The 20891-nt window shown below is 41.3% G+C and overlaps 1 protein-coding gene across 6 annotated transcripts in view; it reads left to right on the top strand.

Annotated features, from left to right (window-relative positions):
- Nucleotides 1–20891, top strand: part of CACNB2 (calcium voltage-gated channel auxiliary subunit beta 2) — a 383493-nt gene that overhangs the window by 233558 nt on the left and 129044 nt on the right. The window contains exon 1 of one of the 6 annotated variants that reach the window (XM_049626869.1): nt 18193–20267. The exons of the other annotated variants lie outside the window; for them this stretch is intronic. Coding sequence (XP_049482826.1) covers nt 20199–20267 — 69 coding nt within the window. The 5' untranslated portion in view covers nt 18193–20198. Of the gene's footprint in view, nt 1–18192; nt 20268–20891 lie in introns of those variants that run through there. 6 annotated transcript variants of the gene reach the window in all.

A 20891-nucleotide genomic window follows, 5' to 3' on the forward strand; every position in this document is an offset into this window, starting at 1 on the left:
AGAGAGAGAGAGAGAGAGAGAGAGAGAGAGAGAGAGAGAGAGAGAGAATCTTAAGCAGGCTCCACACCCAGAGCACAGCCCCCGTGGAACTCCATCTCAAAACCATGAGATCATGACCTGTGCCAAAATCAAGTCACATGCTCAACTGACTGAGCCAGCCGGGTGCCCCTAAAATACTTTCCAAAGTAAATCAGAAAACTATGAATTAGGACAATTCATTTTTGCAGGTTATTTTTAGAGAAAGATGTAACAGAATTGTCTTTCTTTGTTTGGAAAAGAAAATGTGAGTAGGAAAACAAACACATACTATCCCCACTGGGGGATCCTACTTTTTAGAAAATGTGTAGGTTTTTCTGCCTGCGATCCCAATTTTATGTTAATTAGCACACTGCCCCCTGCGTCAGGAAAACTGTTTGCAGTGCCTTCCCTTTCCTGGTAGGCTGCCTTGCTTGTAACCACCCCTAGGAGCCACTCTGAAGAATGCAAGCAGCAGAGGTGTTTTCTGAAAGTGGAAGGAAGTGAGCTCAACGGAGTTGTTAATTCTTACTCTCCAGTGCCCGCTGGGGAAATTATACTCCTGGCTGCTATCCTTTGGTTCTGCTGTCAGTAATAACAGGTAGGAGCCCCCACCTCTCCTACCTAATAGAAGGTTCATTTTCCTGTGATTTAATTGCCTACAGAGGTTGGAATTGTGGAGGGCTAAAATTGTATTTGCGAGCACTGCATTCATGAAATACTTGGCTCACACGCACAGAAATAGGCCCTGAAAAATAATTGCTTCCTAACGATGTGCACGCATGACGTGGTTCCCCCAGAGCTCTGAAATCCTGCCACAGTCAGATAGGGTCCACCCTCCAGGCATGTCTCTGGACTGTACGTGGAAATATTCTTTTACTTCGTTCTTCATGGAAATCACAAAAGAATAACTTGAAAAGGGTTGGGCACTCGTTATACAGTGAGGCTTTCGTGTATTTTTACCGTATCATTCTAATTTCTTTCTTTTTTTAAAATTTTTTGGATGTTTATTTTTGAGAGAGAGACAGAGCACAAGTCAGGAAGGGCAGAGAGAGACGGAGACAGAATCTGAGGCAGGCTCTAGGCTCCAAGCTGTCATCACAGAGCCCAACACGGGGCTTGAACTCACGAGCCCCAGAATCATGACCTGAGCCGAAGTCGGACACTTCACCGACTGAGCCACCCAGGTGCCCCTCATATCATCCTAATTTCAACAAAATTATGTGTAATTATAAGTGATATACATTGGGAGTCTGATATGATTTGCATCTTTCAACTTACTGAAGGAGACTAAAACTGTTGGGTATAGAAAAAGAGAGAGAGACAGAGAGAGAGAAACGAAAAGAAAAAGACCATGCCCTTCACCTCTTGTAGTCTTGTCCAGATTTTGCCAGGCTCTTCAGGAGGGTTGTCTCTTCTGCTCAGCTTTGCAAATGCTTATCATCCCGGGAACTGATTTTCTCTCTGTTTACCACGGCTTTCTCTTTCTCTGTACTGAAACGCCTTGTTGACTTTGCTGGGGGTCTTTCTCGGTGTTCCTCAGATGATGGGATGGTACAGGTTCGGTTTTATTCATGACTGGATGCCACATTGGTAGGAAACAGAAATGTTATACTACGTGCCAAACAATCCATGGGACACTCAGTAAGGCTACTGAAGTTGTTTTTGTGTTTAACACCAAATATTACCCCAACTTTGATATGATAGACCTTTACTTTAAAAACATTTTTTTAATGTTTATTTCTTTTTTTTAACTTTTTTTTTACATTTAACTATTTTTGATAGGCAGAGAGAGACAGTGCACAAGTGGGGGAGGGGCAGAGAGAGAGGGAGACACAGAATCTGAAGCAGGCTCCAGGCTCTGAGCTGTCAGCACAGAACCTGAGGCGGGGCTTGAACTCACGAGCCATGAGATCATGACACCCCATGATAGACCTGTACTTTATTCACTTACCCAAAATATGTACTGGGCAACGACTGTGCACCAGGGTGGGTACCAGGCAATCAGCTCAGAGTAGGAGATCCAGATATTAAAATGAAGCCCCTCACATGGTGGTAAACCCGCTTCTTCCGGGTCAGAGGGCAAGAGGACCAAAGGAGGCCCAAATAGTGCATGCCTTTATGATTGCGAACCAGTTTGAATTTACAATTGTCCTTGAAATGCCGCATGGAGATCTGGCAGCGGACGGAGAGAGCTGACATAGAGACCTCACGTCCCCCTGGGTCTGTCAAGGTCCGTGAGGGGCTTTTGCATGTGAGTAGAAGCCCAGCCTACACATTCAGGCCCCTGCTCATCACTGCCAACCTCCCTCATCATACAGCTGCCCCTAGCCACAGCTGGGTCTAGGAGTGTGCACTCGGGCAGGGAAGTGTATCTTGAGAAGTGTGAACTTGGGAAGAAGCCCAGGCAGACCCAACAGGCCCGTGGCCATTTGGTCAGCAAATTCCGGACGCTCCAGTTCCCAGACTCTCTAAAACTACCCTGTATAATATGGTAGCCCTTGCCACGTAGGGCTATTAGGATGTCAATTCACCAAAATTAAGTGAAATTTTAAAATTCGTTGCACTAGCTATATTTCAACCCACGTGTTGTCTAGAGGCTATCGTGTGTGTGTATATATAGTATATGTGTTGCTACAGGACAAATACAGATTTTCCGGCAGAAAGTTCTAGTTTGGAGGAAAAGACAGGGGCTGGGAGTGTACAGGCACCACTTTCCCATATCTAAGAGTTGTGCTGTGTTTGCAGAGCGTGGGGACAGGGTTGCGGGAGGGAGGGGGGCGGGGAGTGGGGTAGCCAACGAAAAGTAAACAGTGACTAAATAAGTCTTTGCGTCATGTGAGAGACTCTCCGAAGAAGATAAGCCGGGTGATGTGATGGGAACTGTAGCCAGAGAGGAAGAAGAGCTTCAAGCAGTGGGAAAGACAGAAGTAGAAGTTCAAAAGCCAAGAGAGTTTCGTTTGTCCCAAAAAAAAAAAAAAAGAAAAAAGAAAAAAGAAAAGTCAAAAAGGCGATGTTTATGGCTGGCAGGTAGCGAAGGAAGAGAAAAGTAGTGCGAGATGTGTCTGGAGATGTAGGCAAAGGCCAAAGTGTATCAGCGAGACACGGGATTTATTTTTTAAGTGACATGGGGGGCAATGGGAATGTTCTGTAAGGGGGAATGTTGTGAGCTAGCGCGTTTGAAGAAGTTTCCTTTGGCTCCCTGCGTGGAAGGGCTGGGGGCGGGGCAGAGGCAGAAAGACCAATCAGAGCTGTAGTCGGAGCCCACACAGGGCGTGAGCGATAACTAGGCTTGGGGTGATGCGGTAGAAAGAGGTGGATGATGAGATTTTCATAGAGCTGAACAACAGAGCGGATCCGTTTGCAGCCAGCACACATTTATTGAGTGCCTGCTGTGTACGAGGCCCTGTGCTAGGTACTGGGGACTCAATGGTGAACGAAAGTCACACCGACTCCTGCCTTCATGGAACTTAGGTATTCATGCAGAGAGTAGAACCATGAATACACATGTAAGTACAGCAGAAAAAGGGGATTAGTGAGTAGCTGATGGCTTGCCTTTTTCTTTTTTTTTTTAATTTTTAAGTTTATTTATTTATTTTGAGAGAGACAGAGACAGCATGAGTGTGGGAGGGAGCAAAAGGAGAGGGAGAGAGAGAATCCCAAGCAGGCTCTGAGCTGCCAGCGTAGAACCCCATGTGGGACTTGAACTCATGAAAGTGTGAGATCATGACCTGAAATGAAACCAAGAGTCTGATGCTTAACCGACTGAGCCCCCCAGGCGCCCTATGGATTGCCATTTTAAATGCTACGGTTGTTACGGGGCGCCTGGGTGGCTCGGTCAGTTGGGTATCCGACTTCAGCTTAGGTCATGATCTCACAGTCTGTGAGTTCAAGCCCCACGGCGAGCTCCGTGCTGACAGCTCAGAGCCTGGAGCCTGCTTTGGATTCTGTGTCTCCCTGTCTCTCTGTCCCTCCCCCACTCATGCTCTGTGTCTCTCTGTTTCAAAAATAAATAAACATTAAAGTTAAGTGCCACAGTTGTTTTGGTCAGTTTTGTGACCTTTGATGTTGGAGATTTACAAAGACATTTTGGGAGAAAAGAAGAAAGCAACTCCAGAAATAGAGTTAACAGAGCCAAAGAGGCCCAGGGTTACTAGAGGTCCTGTAGTCCTCCATGGAGTCAGGGCTAAGACACCCCCCCAACCTCCTGAATACCCTGCAAAATCAGTAAGTTCACCTTCCTGCCTCTGGGTAGTTTTGCCAATATCAGTGATCACATTTTTTGTTTTTTTGGTTTTGTTGTTGTTGTTTGTTTTTAAATTTTAATCCCAGGGGGGCGGGAGGGAGGGGAGGGTGGGTGATGGGCCTTGAGGAGGGCACCTGTTGGGATGAGCACTGGGTGTTGTATGGAAACCAATTTGACAATAAATTTCATATTTTAAAAAAAAATTAAAAAATAATTTTAAAAATGTAATTCCAGTGTAGTTACCATACAATGTTATATTAGTTTCAGATATACAACATGTGGTTCATTGTTCATCACAAGTGTATTCTCAGTCCCCATCACCTGTTGAACCCACCCCCTACCCACCTCCTCTCTCATAACCATGTTTGTTCTCTATAGTTGGTCTGTTTCTTGGTTTGTCTCTCTTTTTCTTTGTTCGTTTGTTTTCTTTCTTAAAGTTCACATATGAATGAAATCATATGATATTTGTTCTTCTCTAATTTTACTTACCATTCATTATACCCTGTAGATGTAGCCATGTTGTTGCAAACGGCAAGATTTCACTCTTCTTCATCCAACTCATCTATCAATGGACCCTTGGATTGCTTACATAATTTGGCTATAGTAAATAATGCTGTGATAAACGTAGAGGTGCATATATCTTTTCAAATTAGCGTCTTTGTGTTCTTTGGGCATGATACCCAGTCGTGGAATACCCAGTACTGGATCATATGGTAATTCTATTTTTAATTTTTTGAGGAACCTCCATACTGTTTTCAAAAGCAGCTGTACCAGTTTGCATTCCCACCAGTGGTGCACAAGGGTTCTTTTTTCTCCACATCCTTGCCAACACCTGTTGTTTCTTGTGTGTGTTTTTTTTTTATTTTTAGCCATTCTGACAGGTGTGAGGGGATATCTCATTGTGGTTTTGATTTGCATTTCCCTCATGATGAGTGATGTTGAGCATCTTTTCACGTGTCTTTCGGCCATCGGTATGTCTTCTTTGGAGTGATGTCTGTTCGTGTCTTCTGCCCATTTTTAATCAGATTATTTGTTTCGTGGGTGTTGAGTTGTATAAATTCTTTATATATATTGGGTATTAACCCCTTATCAGATATATCATTTGCAAGTATCTTCTCTCATTCAGTTGGTTTTCTTTTTGTTTTGTTGGTGGTTCCCTTTTCTGTGAAAATGGTTTTTATTTTCATGTAGTACAATAGTTTATTTTTGCTTTTCTTTCCCTTGCCTCAGCAGACATAACTAAAAAATGTTGTTGCAGCCAATGTCAGAGAAATTACTGCCTGTGCTCTCCTTTAGGATTTTTATGGTTTCTGGTCTCATATTTTGGTCTTTAATCCATTTTGAGTCTATTTTTGTGTATGGTGTAAGAAAATGATCCAGTTACCTTCTTTTGCAAGTATTATGATCATGGCTTTAAAAAAAAATACAATTTCAAGCATTATAAAAGGTTCCACAGTGAAAAGCAAGTCCCTCCCACCCCTGCTTGGCCCTGGATCCCTCAGGTTTCCTCGCCAAAGGCCATCACTGTTAGGTGTCCTGGCGTAGAGTTCTCAACTGTCAGTGGTCAACAGAACTATATGCAGAGCTTTAAAAAGGACTGATGCCTGGTCCTGCCCCTGAGTTTCTGGTTGAATTTTTGGGGGATATAGCCCAAACATAGATATTTTTTTAAAGTTTTATTTGTTTAAGTAATCTCTACACCCCATGTGGGGCTTTCATGACCCTGAGAGTCACACACTCTTCCTACTGAGCCAGCCAGGCACCCTCGAAGCACAGAGATTTTTAATATCCTCTCAGGATTATTTCATGTGCAGCCATTTAAATGTTCTAGAGGTAGCCTAAAAACTAGTATATGTATTCTCAAAAAAAAAAAAAATACACACACACACACACACACACACACACACACACACACACAGAGACAATACCAGAATAGTATCTACTGTTTTGTCTCTTGCTTTTTTCTTTTTTTCTTTTTTTAACTGTAAAATATATCTTGGAAATTGTTCCATGTTAATACATATGGCTATATATAGGCCTTATTAGTTTTAATGTCTCAATAATAGGCCATAATGTAGATGCACCATAATTTATTTAATCAGTCTCCTCCTGGTAGATAGTTACATTATTTTAAGTCATCTGTAACACAAATAATGCCATAATGAACATTCTTATATATACATCCTTTGCATATATTTGTATATACCTATAAAATTAATTAGAGGTATTAATTTTAAGAATCAGAATTGGGATTATTGGTCAAAGGGTAAGTGAATTTTCAATTTTGATAAGTGCAACCAGATTTTACCCTTAAGGGACAAAGATGTGTTCCACACTAATAAGTGCTTTGCTTTTCATCTTTGCCAAGAAAAACTAGCATTTTCTTTGATTTTGCCCCTTTTAACATCATAATGAAAGTTGGACATTTTCTATATGCTTTCTAAAGAAACCATTTCTCTTTCTGTGAATATCTCCTGTCATTTTTGTCCATTTTTCTCCAATAGCATTGGTCTTTTTCTTACTAATTTCTAAGATCTATTAACATATGAAAGAAATGAACCCTTTGTCATTGGTATATTTTTTCCCAATGTTATATTGATTTTTATAATTTTTTATTGTATGTAATAAAATGTATGCTTTTTATGTTTTGAAATTTTTAAATGTGGATTGGTAATTAGTCCAAGTATCGTAAGCTACTTGAGGACAAGGAATGTATCGTATTTCTTCTTGTATCCTCAGTGTCTGGCACATGGTAGTTACTTGCTGAATGAATGGTTGGATATAAACATGATGATGATAAAGGATGGTTCAAGCTGATTGCGTGTGTTCATCCCAGAAAAGTTAAGGAATTAATGGTATTACCATAATGGAATTCCCTTGGTAATTTGAATGCATCAACTTATGCGTGCAGTATTAAGTGTCCAAAGGCATATCCAGATGAGTTCTCTCAAAGGTTTCCTTTTTCTCATTAAGCTCTAGCTCCTTAAACGTGCTAAGAGCATTCTCCTCTTCAAATTGGTCCTTCTGCCTTGAAACATTTTCCCTTACCTCTTTGTATAACTTGTTGCCTGTTAACTTCAGACCCAGCCTAAATATGATTTTCCTTTTAGAAGCCCCTCCTTGTTCCCCCTGCTACATTTCCTCAAAGCACCCTGTGCTTCTCCTGGATCGTCACTGCCAAAATTGTCATAAAATAATGTTTAGGTTATTACTTCTGTAACGTCTGTCTCCTTCACTAGACTGTAAACCCCAGCCTTGTCTTCTTCTCAGATTGTACGCTGGCCCTGGGGATACGGAGGTGAAAAACACAGACTTTCTGTCCTCATCATGGGCACGAAAATACAATCATATATTCTAATGTGTGTGTATATTGGGAAGGGAGAGATAATAATAAATTTAGTTGTACACAATGTTAAATGATTGTTATTTAAATGAAGTGGAAAACCTAGTAGGTGTTATCTTTGGTTTGGAGTGCTCAAGTTTGGTGTGTCTTATGTTTGTTTATTTTAATAGCTTCCTTTAATATTTTTTTAAGTTTATTTATTTTTGACAGACACAGAGAGAGAGTGTGAGCATGAGCTAGGGAGGGGCAGAGAGAGAGGGAGACACAGAATCCGAAGCAGGCTCCAGGCTCTGAGCCATCAGCACAGAGCCCAACGCGGGGCCTGAACTCACGAGCCGTGAGATCATGACCTGGGCTGAAGTTGGACGCTTAACCAGCTGAGCCACCCAGGCGCCCCTGGTGTCTGTTTTAACAGTAGAAGCATCTGGCATATAACACATGAATGCTGTAGCAGACTGCAAAACAGTAGTCCTCAGGCCATAATGCAAGAGTCAACAGGCATGGGCAGCAGCAGTAACAAGATCTTTCTGGACTTTGCCAAACTGGCAAGCCATCTTCGTCCTGCTTGATGGAAGTTTTATCAACAGCTCACATCGTGATCTCACGGTTCATGAGTTCAAGCCCCACATGGGGCTGGCTGCTGTCAGCACAGAGCCTGATTCAAATCCTCTGTCCCTCGCCTGCTTGTGCCCTCTCTCTCTCTCTCTCTCAGTCTCTCTCAAAAATAAAGAAACATTAAAAAAAAAAAAAAAAAGATATTTACTTCTCAGAGCTGAGAAGGCTGGAAAGTCCAAGATCAAGGCACTGGCAGATTCAGTGTCTGGTGAGAGCCTGCTTCCTGGTTCACAGACAGCCTTCTTACTGTTACGACCTCATGTGGTCAAAGCAGCTAGGGAGCTCTCTGAGGTGTCTTTTACAAGGGCACTAATCCCGTTCACATGGGCTCCACTGTGATGACCTAATCAGCCTCCAAAAGCCCACCTCCTAACACTATCACCTTAGAGATTAGGTTTCAACATATGAATTTGGGGGCGACACAAGCATTTGGTCTATGGAACCATGTACTGAATATTTGCAGTAAAAATGCTTCCTTATTTGTGAGACAGGAAATATTATATGAATTGCTTTTTATTAAGTGTTCTTAATAGAGTCGGGGTTTTTAGCATGAATAACATATTAATATAACCAACAGCACATCTCCCTCTAGCTACGCAGTCTAAAATTCGCAGCAAATTTCTAAATATAGATTTGTATAAACCAGATTGTCTCTAGTTCTTAAATCACCTTCTGAAGGTAGGTTAGCTGCTTAAGGGATGCATTAACTATTTTAGGTCAGTAGGGTACTTTGCAGTGCTTTATTACTAAATGCTCCATACCACTGGCACTTTTCCAGCCAAATCCCTGATCGGGTAGCCTATTTTTAATATTAAATCTCTCTGAACCAAAGTCATATCTTTCTGGAAGGTTAGACTTTTAGAACAGCGTATTAATAATTTACTACCAAATTACTGAGTCATTTGGCCTGCTTAAGTATCTAACCTAGTAGCAAAAAATTATTTAAGCAGTCATATGAGAAAATTCCAATGTTTCAAGTGGAAATGTAACATAATCATTTTAACACATTTTTACAGAGAAATGTAGTTCTTCAAAATGTTAACATTTCAGGTTCAAGTACTTTTCTTTTAATTCTTATTTCTTACCTGATGTAATTCCTGTATCAGCATTCTTGCTTTCTTCCTTCCTTCCTTCCTTCCTACCCGCCTGCCTTCCTGCCTTCCTACCTTCCTTCCTTCCTTCCTTTATTTCTTTATTTCTTATGCATGAAGAGTCTTTCAGAAGACCCAGAGTTTGCCTCCATTCCCCACATGCAAAACAAAGAACAAAAAACAAAAAACTATTAAGGTTAAATCAACAAATTAGGGAAAATATATACCTGCATTGTTTTTTTTGTAACACCAAAAGTATTTTCAAGATAGTTTGTTAGATTTTTCGATTGCATTAAGAGCTTTCTACTTTTGTTAAAAAATGGTAACATTACAGAAAAAAATTTAAATTAGCTCTCTGAATTAAAAACAACAGTGACTCCAACTTTATCTCTTCTGTTCATCTTGTGTACTCCCAGTATTTATATATATGTGAATGTATGTATTTATAGAAATGATTCAGGGATTTTTATTTCTTTATTTTATTAACCAAATATAATGATCATTAAGAATTGCCTATAATGCCCTTTAGCCTTTGTAACTATTATTAAATATTATATAATAATCTAAGTGTTGTATGGGACATATTTTAGAATTTTAAGACAGATCCCAGAAGTGAAATCATTAGTCTAAACGCATATTAGTCTAGATATGTATCTAGATACAAACAGAAAGAACATTGTTTTCCCAAAGGGTTTTTTAAAAGTTAAGGAAGTATCAACAAAGTATCAACAAGACCTGAAAGCATCTGTGTTAATGTAACTTCACAACACTGAATGGTACTTTGCAAAGAGAACTAATTTAATGGGAAATGGTATTGTGTTTCATTCAGCAGGCTGAACACTTTTTCCAGATGCTTGTGACTAGTTTACTTTTTGTGAATTTTGTGTTCATAACCTCTGCCTATTTAATACCCATTGATCTCTTCCTCTTTTCTTATCAATGAATATAAACTCTGTGTAAGCAAAGAAAATTTTAGAGGGTAAAACCTTGAAGGACGGAAGCCCTATCCCCTTTGACAGCTGTGTGACTCCCTGGGGGGACACATATGATGACTCTCCTTTAATGTGTGTAGATGGATTGTTCATTTGCACCTGAGAGCATTCACCCTGAAAGGCAGGAGTCAACAGTTATTGTTTGATTGTTCTGCCACTCAAGGAAAGGCTTGCTGCTGGACTTTTGTATCTGTCTAGTTTGTTAGTAGCGTGCCTTTTAAATATATTACTCAGAATGGCTTAAAGAAATATCTTCCTTCTGTGCTGGCTTAATTTTTTTTTAATTTCTTTAATGTTTATTTCATTTTGAGGGAGAGAGAGACACTGTGTGAGTAGGGGAGGGGCAGAGAGAGAGGGAGACACAGAATGGGAAGCAGGCTCCAGGCTCTGAGCTGTCAGCACAGAGCCCGACGTGGGACTCGAACTCACAAACTGTGAGATCATGAGCTGGGCCGAAGTCGGATGCTCAAAGGACTGAGCCACCCAGGCACCCCTGTGCTGACTTGATTTTTTAAACTCTCTGTCTTCCTAGACATTATATGTGTAGTCACTTTTTCTGTTGTGAATTTAAACTCTCTTCCCATAGACATAGTGGGGCTAGTGCATGAGGAGTAACAGTCAGTAAACAGTCATACAATATGCCCTATTTACAGCGTTTTTTCAACTATCTCTAAGGAAATTTTCAAGAATTTTCTTTCTAGTAGCGTTGATTTTTTTTTTTATATATACTCATTTTACTGAGGGGGAAATTAGCCTGGGGCATATTTACATGACTTGCCTATGGCTTCTCCAGTGGGTCATTAGCAGTTTTAAGACTGGAGCTTTGAATCCCTGGAATGAATAAATACAATTAATGGGAAAAGAAGCTTCATAGAAAATGAGCGCTAATCGTATTTTCAAAATGCAAAGCCTCTCTTAACATGTCTTCGAAGAAGGATGCTATATAAATTTTATGTATAATAACTTTTTTTTTTAAGTGGCTTGCTTGTTATGGAACATGTTTATCTAATCAACCGATCATAGCTGACATTTACACTAAGTTGGTTAAGTGATATTTGTTGAGGGTTATGATGAAACACCAAGTGTGTCTTCAGGCTGAAGCCTTAGTTTTATTCTCTTGCTCCCGATGGTGAGTTATTTATTGGTCATTCACAATCTAGGTCAAATTGCTGTTGCTGTTTTTTAGTAAGGGGGAGACTTGAGAATGTTTAGGGTGTTTAGGAATGTTCAGGAATGCTAAGGGGAGGCCCCTCTAGTGAAAGAGCGTTAAGATACAGGATGTGGGGGAGAATAGTCTCTCTCTCTAGTAACCCTTATTCATTCATCCAATGAATGAATTTATAGAGCAAGAATGCTGTGCCTGGTACTATTCTAGGCCCTTGGGGTAAATGAGTGAAGGAAACAAACAAAAAAAATCTCTGCCCTCAGGGATGTTATATTCTATTGGAGGGAGATAGAACCCGAACAATAAATATAATTAATAAATTCTGTTGTATGTTAGAAGGTAAAAGCACCATTAAACAACAACAACAACAACTAGGGGGCATCTGGGTGGCTCAGTCGGTTAAGCCTCCAACTTGTGTCGTGATCTCGCGGTTTGTGAGTTCGAGCTCCACATCGGGCTCTGTGCTGACAGCTCAGAGCCTGGAGCCTGCTTGGGATTCTGTGTCTCCCTCTCTCTCTGTACTCCCCTCCACCCCCCCCCCCCCCCCCCCGCAGCTCATGCTCTGTCTCTGTCTCTGTCTCTCTCTCTCTCTCGAAAATAAACATTAAAAAAACGGCAGGTAAGTGGAATTAGAGATCGTGGAAGGGGAAGGCCTTCGGGATTATCGTTTTAAATAGGATGGTAACGGAAGGCCTCACTGAGAAGGTGACCACTCAACAAAGCCTTGAAGGAGGTGATAGTTGGCAGTGTGGAAATCTAGAGAGAGAGAGCATTGCTGGTGCCTGTGAGTGATGAGCGAATTTGGAGCAGAAAGAAGGAGTCTGTGTATGGGGAGGAGCGTGTGGCAAAAGGAGGCAAGAGGAGATACCAGCAAAAGAGACTTCGAAGGAGCAGCCAACAGGTGAGAGGAAGACAGAGAGAGAGTGGTTTCCAGAAGGTGTTAATGAGAAAGTGCATAAAGGATGGGGAGTAGACTCCCATCTATCAAGCTCCTGATACGTTGAGAAAGATGCATACCGAGAACTGACCTGTGGCCTTAGCCATCTGTCACTGACAGTCTTGGTGAGCAGTGATGGCCGAGTGCAGGGAGTCCGTAGCCTTAAGAGGAAACGAGAAGAGAATTGAAGGAAGTGTCAGCAACTTTGAAGCATTTTTTGTCTACAGAGGAGAGCAAAGAAATGGGATGGGGGCTGGCAGAGAATATGGAGTCAAGGGAAGGTTTTCTTAGGCAGAGGGGAGTCATATAGCCCGCGTGTGTGCCGGTTAGAATGATTCAGTGGGAAGACGAAAGGTAGTGTTGTGCACGCAGAGCTTCTGACAGTATCTATACCCACTGTGACTTCCTATTACCCAGAATGCCCCACGTCTGATTCGTTCACTCCTTTTCCCTCATTCAGTTTTTTTCAGCAATATTTGAAGGAAGGTCACCTCGCCCAGGCCACAATTTTTCTGTTTCTTGCCTACTCGTTTCCGTTTTCATGACTGAAAGATAAAGTTTTTGGTAAGAAATTATATAGCGTGAAACGTTTTTGTCATCTATCACCATCAATCAGTAAATTGATATTAAAGGCCTAAAAAACTCCCTTGGTACCCACCCTCCCCCAACCCGGTGCTGTAATTATGAAAGGAAATTATTTATCATATGTCTAAAATGCCAAACTCAAAGTACCATTAAAATTGGCCCTCTAATTCTAACTTTTCAAAATGGTTCTTTTTACTGGTGTCAAATTTTGCGAATTTTGGGCAGGGTTTCTTCTACAAAATATAAATAGCCATCATAGCCTTCCTTTAAGGAATAGGTTGGTGGTAACAGCGTTTTAATATATTACTCTTTGTTTAAATGTTTATTCATTTTTGAGAGAGAGACAGAGTGAGTAAGCAGGGGAGGGGCAGAGAGAGAGGGAGACACAGCATCCGAAGAAGGCTCCAGGCTCTGAGCGGTCAGCATGGAGCCCGACGCGGGGCTCGAACCCACTAAGTTCGTCACGACTCGGGTCTGTACTTGAGTAACTTAGGCTTCAGTGCTGAAAACTAGCAACTGTTCTATTGAACATAGGAGATGCTTGAATCCCAGCCAGCTTCAGGCAAGATTAGCTGCCAAGGAGGCTATCGAAGGCCAGCTTGCCAGAGTTACATTCATTTTCAGGGAAAAGAGAGAAATTTAAATAGCTGGTTTCTTGACTTCCATTGTTTTCCTATTCTACTTTTCCACTCTCCGTTGTAGGTAAGTAATGAAAAGAAGGCTTTATAATTTTGAGATACTCTGAGGGGGAGGCAGATTTCAGGGTAACAGCCAATCTTTGAGTCCTTCTTTAACACAAAACAGCATTACATCGATGAATGAGAAATTATCTGTTTCATCGGACCTTCAGTGTGTCTTTTGGGAAGATAAAACTTGAGGTTCTCTGAAGATGTATATGTGGTGTGTGTGTGCGTGTGAGAGAGAGAGAGAGAGAGAGCAACCTAGGTTTAGCAAAAATAGAACTAAGAACTTGGAAGTCCTCTTGGCATTTTATGGCCAGTGGAAATGGCCATACATGTGCCTGACGGACAGAAAGAGATACGTTTTCAATGAAAATAAATAGTAGTTGTACATAGGGATTTGTTCTGGCTTTTCTTTTTATGAACCGATGCATGCCTGAGTTGATGCATCCATTCAGTTTTGAATTCACTTCAAAAGCTGCCTCCCACCTCTGTTGATTATTAGCTTTGTCACCTCGGTCGGGTTACTGGCCTTTCTTGTGCCTCAGTGTTTTCTTCAGTGAAGACAGAGATAGAGATCAAACATTAAATTATGTAATGCTAGTGAATCCACCCCATGTCTAACACAGTGTGAAGCCTTCATGAAAACTTAGCAATTATTATCATTCATATAGGTGGTAGCCTGATCTTAATAAATGGCAATAAATCTTAATAATTTGCTCTGATTGTTAACCTAACGTACGACAATCTCAGAAATAAGCTATCTGCTCTTAGGAGATAGTACTGGGTTGAGAAGGAAGAAAATCAGAGCACTGTGTTTAAATCTCAGGAGACATGATTTTCCCAATAATGTGGAATTTACTGACAACTTAAATGCCACTTCTGCTTGAGAAATTCAGATAGGAATAAGGACCTGTACTGTCAGGTGATGCCACATAAATGAAAAGGATGCCCCAAAACTCATATTCCAGGTATACTTGAGTATGTACTACCTGCAGGGTGAAAAAATGGTGAGGGGGAAGGGAGGGTGTTGAAAGAAATACTCCTGAAAAAGGAGCATGTTTAGCTACACTGATCTCTTTTCTTTTCAGTTCCTTAAACTTCTGAGTATTCCTTGTCCTCAGTCCTTAGCAGACGCTGTTCCCTCTTCCTGGACATCGCTTGTCTTAACACATCCCCATGCTGACTTATTTTTTCTTTCTCTTTTGGGACATTTCAGTGTAAATCACATCTCAGAGTGTTGTATCATCACCCTGACTAAAATAGCTACTTCTTAGGGCACCTGGGTGTCTCAGTCGGTTGAGTGTCTGACTCTTGATTTTGGGTCAGGTCGTGATCTCAGGGCCGGGCGATCGAGCCCTGCCTCAGGCACTGAGCTCTGAGCCTGAGCGTGAAGGCTGCTGGAGAGTCTCTCTCCCCCTCCTCCTCCCTGCTGCTCACTTGCGCGCATGCATACTCTCTCTCTCTCAAAAAAAAAATCTTTTTAAATATAAATAAATAAAATAGCTTCTTTCTTCTCACCATTATTATATTCTCACAGCCGGTTTTGTGTTTTCTCGTTGTGATTATTGTTCTGATCACCTTAAAAAAATTGGTCTCGTTCAACTGATTTTTGGGCTCCATGACAGACATGAAGCTTTTGTCTTTTTCACAGTTATAGTCCCAGCATTTAACTTAGAGCACATAGACTTGCAAAGTAGTCAGTGCTCAATAAACGCATGTGGCTGATTTTGGATTTGGTTTTGGCAAAATGTAGTTTTTTCCTTCAGTATGTATGTTAGTGCCACAAAGTGTCTAAATTTACATATGCTCTTGAGAAAATTGAAGCAATATTTAAAATTTTTTTTTTAATGTTTATTTATTTTTGAGACAGAGAGAGACAGAGCATGAATGGGGGAGGGGCAGAGAGAGAGAGGGAGACACAGAGTCCGAAGCAGGCTCCAGGCTCTGAGCTGTCGGCACAGAGCCCGACGTGGGGCTCGAACTCACAGACCGCGAGATCGTGACCTGAGTTGAAGTCGGACACTTAACCGACTGAGCCACCCAGGCGCCCCAGAAGCTAGTATTTTAGCTTTTACATAATCCTACAAGTTACCACACAGGGATGAACTTGCATGGATTTATTACCATCGCCTAGGATAATATTTTCACGTGAAGCCAAATGGCAGGCCGATCACATTTGAGATTTTCATTGATCGAATGGGTATGCAAGTTCTATGACATTTGTGAACCCAAGTATACAGTATTCGTGTCAATGCGTTTCATCCCAATAGTCTGTAACATTTTTAAGGTTCTTGAGGCAGGAAATTGTCATTATTTGTAAATGGTAAATGGGTTTTATTCCTGAAGAAACCAACAGTGCAGGGGGTAGCAATTCATTTTCTTAGAGATCCAGATCTCTTCATAGAAAGAAAAAGTTAATTCTCAACTGTGAAAAGAGGCGACAATATGAGAAATGAAAGAATTCTCTCTGCCAGCTAATGCACAGACAATACAAGATGGAAGTCTTTGCCTTTGGTCTTTGGTTTCAGAAGTCCTTCCCATTCTGCTTTTTTCTAAAAGCGTGGGCCTGAGGAATATGGCAGTGGAATGTCTGTCTATCCCATGGCAGGTCAGGAGGAAGCAACTGAATTCAGACTTGCCATTGGCTCAGCATAGTCCTATACAGGAGGAGGGTCATTTGAAGTCTTGAGGGTTTTGGATGGAGCGTAGATTTGTCTAGAATCGGGGGAACCCTGGAATACTGTGAGAAATCGACTTTGTCCAACAACATTGCTTAGTCTTCATATGAAGATTCCCTATAAAAATAGATGGACACTTTAGGATTGAAGATGCCATTCCTGAGTAGGCTTATGACTTTTGCTCCTCTGGCTTTAGAAGAGAAAATACAGGAATGCTCAAGAAAAAAAAATGATGCTGGCAATATATATGATTGAAACAATAGAGTACAGCGTCAAAAAAGCAAACTGCATATGGAGAGCCTGGGTGGCTCAGTGGGTTAAGCGTCCGACTTCGGCTCAGGTCATGATCTCACGGTCTGTGAGTTCGAGCCCCGCGTCAGGCTCTGTGCTGACAGCTCAGAGCCTGGAGCCTGCTTCGGATTCTCTGTGTGTCTCTCTCTCTGCCCCTCCCCTGCTCATGCTCTGCCTCTCTCTCTGTCCAAAATAAGTAAATATTAAAAAAAAATTTTTTTAAAGCAAACTTTCTATATACAAAAAAAAGTATGCTTTTTGTGCAAATATTAGGCGTAAATTGGGGGGAAAAACAAAAACTGAAGAGTAGTTACAAAGAATGAGGTGATTCGGGTGCCTGGGTGGCTCAGTCGGTTAAGTGTCTGATTTGGGCTCAGATCAAGATCCCATGGTTCTTGAGTTCGAGCCCATCATCCAGCTCTGCACTAACATTATGGAACCTGCTTGGGATTCTCTCTCTGTCCCTCTATCTGTGCCTCTCCCTTGCTTGCATCTAGCTCTCGCTCAAAATAAATAAAACAAACCTTTAAAAAAAGCATGAGTTAATCCAGTTAACTAAATTTCCTGTGAGCAAAGCACATGTATTTGGAGTTAGAGTTCTGAGGATAAAAGTGAACGATCCTGGATGAGTTTTGGTAGACGTTAGGGTACAAGTTATGTTTTGGACCTGTACAATGAGGAATGAGAATATTAAGGTGTAGGAAAGGAAATATTTGTAGCTAAACTGTGATATACCCACCTGCAAGGACAAAACTACAGAAGACCAGCTCATCACATTGTAGCAACCCAAGAGATCAAGGGCACATCTTGTAATGAACTTACTCTGGAATTATGGAAATGACAGCCAGCTGTTCCTGACTGAAGACTGCTTGAGGCAGAATGACCCAGAAAGTCCATATGGTACCAAAGGCAAAAGCTTAATTAGATATATTACTAATAACTGCATAAATCCACACTCCCAGAAGGAAGGAGATTAATTGTAATGCGCATGTTGGAAGGGTGACTTTCAAAAATGCAAGAACTCTGGAAGCTAAAACATGCTATTATTTAATAGTGGTTATCTTTGGGTGGGAGAATTTAAAGTGACCTTTATTTGTGCGTCTCTGCAATGGGTACATGTAACTTCTATAATGAAAATATTTTGTTGCCATTTTTCTGCTACTACTACAGATCCAAGGAAAGAAAGTATGGTGGCCCCTTCTATCAACCTCACTAAACATCATTTGGGAGTCACATCTTACATTGTAACATAGTCAAAAGTTAATTTATTATTGCAGTATTCAAAAGATCATTGCCAGAAGTCACTGTAGAGGTTTTTTGTTTGTTTTTTTTAACTGCTTGATTATTTAAACCTGGAAACAGGTCTCAACATGACTGTGCAATTAAAAGCTACATCTGATTATTAGCAAAGGACTTTTTAAATCATATTTTGTTCAAAAGGGAACAGGATAGTGCACAGTTATGTGTGTGTTATGCTCTTACTCTCCTTATGGGGCTAACTAATGACCGAAACTTTGTATCTTCACTGTGTTGTAAATGGAACCTTCTGCAGGGTGATTGGGTTTAAAATGCTAACATTTGTGACAATGGGGCCTGAAGCCTTTTGTGGGATAAAGCTGTGCTTCCGGGTAATTTTCTACTGTGCTACACTCGCCATGAGAAACCCTCTGGGAAGATGAGGAATCCCCCTAACGTGTGTGGATGGAGAAAATTTCATTTCTCCCTTGTGAATTTTACTGGAATTAGAAATTGCAATGCATTTTATATCTCCCATGCATTTTACATTCACTTCGTAAGAATATAAATAACCCGTTTATTGATTTATGGATAACACAGTTGGGGTGTATTCAATCTATAACTTATTCTAAAGCCTCTATTCTGTATTTTCTAGCATTTAAGGCATGAAGATTGGTCTTAGCCCACAAAAGAAGGGAGAAAGAGATGAAATGAAGGAAGAGAAAAAAGTAGCAAAGATTTTAAAACCTCCTGTCATGGGGCACCTGGGCGGCTCAGTTGGTTAAAGGTCAGACTTCAGCCCGGGGCATGATCTCACAGTTCATGAGTTCGAGCCCGTGTTGGGCTCTGTGCTGACAACTCAGAGCCTGGAGCCTGCTTGGATTCTGTCTGTCTGTCTGTCTCCCTCTCTCTCTCTCTGCCCCTCCCCTGCTCGTACACTGTCTCTCTCGCGCGTGCTCTCACTCTTTCTCAAAAATAAATACTTTAAAAATTCATAAAAAAGTAAAAATAAAACCACCTGTCTTTCATTTGCATGACACTTTACAAAATAATCCCCTTCCCTACCACACAAACAAAAATGTAGTTTGGAATGCAGTGTTTGAATTTTATGTTTACCAAGCCATCTAGAAGTGTGTATTTCTTCGTAAAGAAGAAATGTAATCTCATTGGTAGAGGAAATTAATAAGTATCTTTTCTTCTCGAGCTTCAATCACCCTATTTATAAAAAGAGTTTGGACTCAGCTATTCTGTAAATCTTAACTCGAGCTAATAAATCAACTGCACTTTGCAATTTCTTCATAATTGTTGTTCTGACAGTTCATACTGTTGTTTCTTCTAGGGACTTTATTTCAAACGGTAGTTTCTCAGCTGGAGAAGCAGTTCAAAGTCATTTTGAGCTCGGTTAAACTCATTGCTTAGAGCTGTGATTACTTTCATGTCCTAATTAAAGGGGGAGATCTGTCTCCTGCATCTTGTTTGGGAAGTCACCAGCAATCAAGGGCAGTTTGATGTTATGATTGATGAGCACCATTCATCGCTTTCCACTGTCCAATGATGCCTGCGTGATATTGCTTATCTTTGAATTGTCTTATGGCATAGGATATACTTTGTGTAGCAGGGTAATGGAAAGGGCTCATTAAATGAAAAGATTGCATGCTTTGTCTTTGAGAGGCTGTTTCAACTGAAGCAGAAACATGACAAACATACCATGTGCCTGTTACTATAGAACCGAAAAGCCCTCTCCAGCTGTTTACACTTCGGATGCAAAATGGCAATTTGACATAGACTAACAGTGTGATGTAGGCATCTGCGTAAAAAGGCTACATATGGAGCATGCCCAGTGCAGTGAGTGCCTCCTCCGCCCTCCCCCTCCAGATCTCTGAAGATAAGGCTTGAACTTTGCACTTGCAAATGTCACTGCATACGTTTTGCAATGGGTTTTTTTAAAAAAGGTTCTCTTACAACTAATTTCCTGTAGCAACCCAAGCGCAAAGAGGAGAATATTTAGAGTAATAAGATGCATTAAGTTTAGAACGAGTTGATGCCTGTCTTTGAATGCACTTGAAGTGTTCTTTATTTTTAAAGCAGTATAAGGCACTCGAGTGTTTGTTTTCCCCTCCCTGGAATGGGAAAATAAGCATCTCCTTGGATTGGAGTCCTCCGGGGTAGGGAGTGAAAGCCCCGGTGGCAGGAAGGGACGGAGAAGAGGGGCTTGCCCAGAGCATGGATAGGAAAGGAGCAGGGGCTCTCCAGGGCTCAGCGCGCACTGAGGATCCGTGCCCGGGGCTGCAGCTGCGGATGAGAAAGGCGCTGTCTGGCTAATGAAGGCCACCTGGATCAGGCTTCTGAAAAGAGCCAAGGGAGGAAGGCTGAAGAATTCGGATATCTGTGTAAGCTCAAGGGCTTTCGTCTGGGGGAGATTCTATATTGTCGTTGCTTCTGCTGTTGTTACAGTGAGTGCTGGCAGGGGCTCCTGTGATTTAGTAATATGATCCTGATTGCAAGACAGGGAGCGAGGGAGAGTCCTATAATTTTCCGAGCTCCCTTGCCCGTGTTGTGATTTATTGCCGTAGAAGCCATCCCGGGCAGGTGTTTTCTTTAGGCAGCTTTTATCAAACGTCTATTTAAAGCGATTGGAAAACGTGTTGCTTAAAGATTGAGTGAAGCTGGCTGCTGTTGCCTTACAGTTTTGTCCGTGAAGGTATCAGGTGAATGAAAAGGTACAAAAGGATGCTTAAGATTACCGTGGGAGTCATCATCTCCCGGTAGTGACATTTTGGAGAATTCAAGTTTATGACTGGTTAGGAGTTTCTTTTATGGGTTTTTTTTTTTTTTTTTTATTAGACGTAGCTTCTTTCTACTTGCAAATACTTGCTTTAGTGTGTAGAATGTTCTCGAAGCCATCCTTGAAACCCCTCTATGCCCTTCAGCCGGGCACTGCACCACGGAGCTGGTTTAATTATAAAGGGACTTGCTCTGGCTTCCAGAAAGGAGAGTAATCGGAACATAAGACT

This window comes from Panthera uncia, chromosome B4 (assembly GCF_023721935.1).
Source record: "Panthera uncia isolate 11264 chromosome B4, Puncia_PCG_1.0, whole genome shotgun sequence".
Classification (NCBI taxonomy): domain Eukaryota; kingdom Metazoa; phylum Chordata; class Mammalia; order Carnivora; family Felidae; genus Panthera; species Panthera uncia.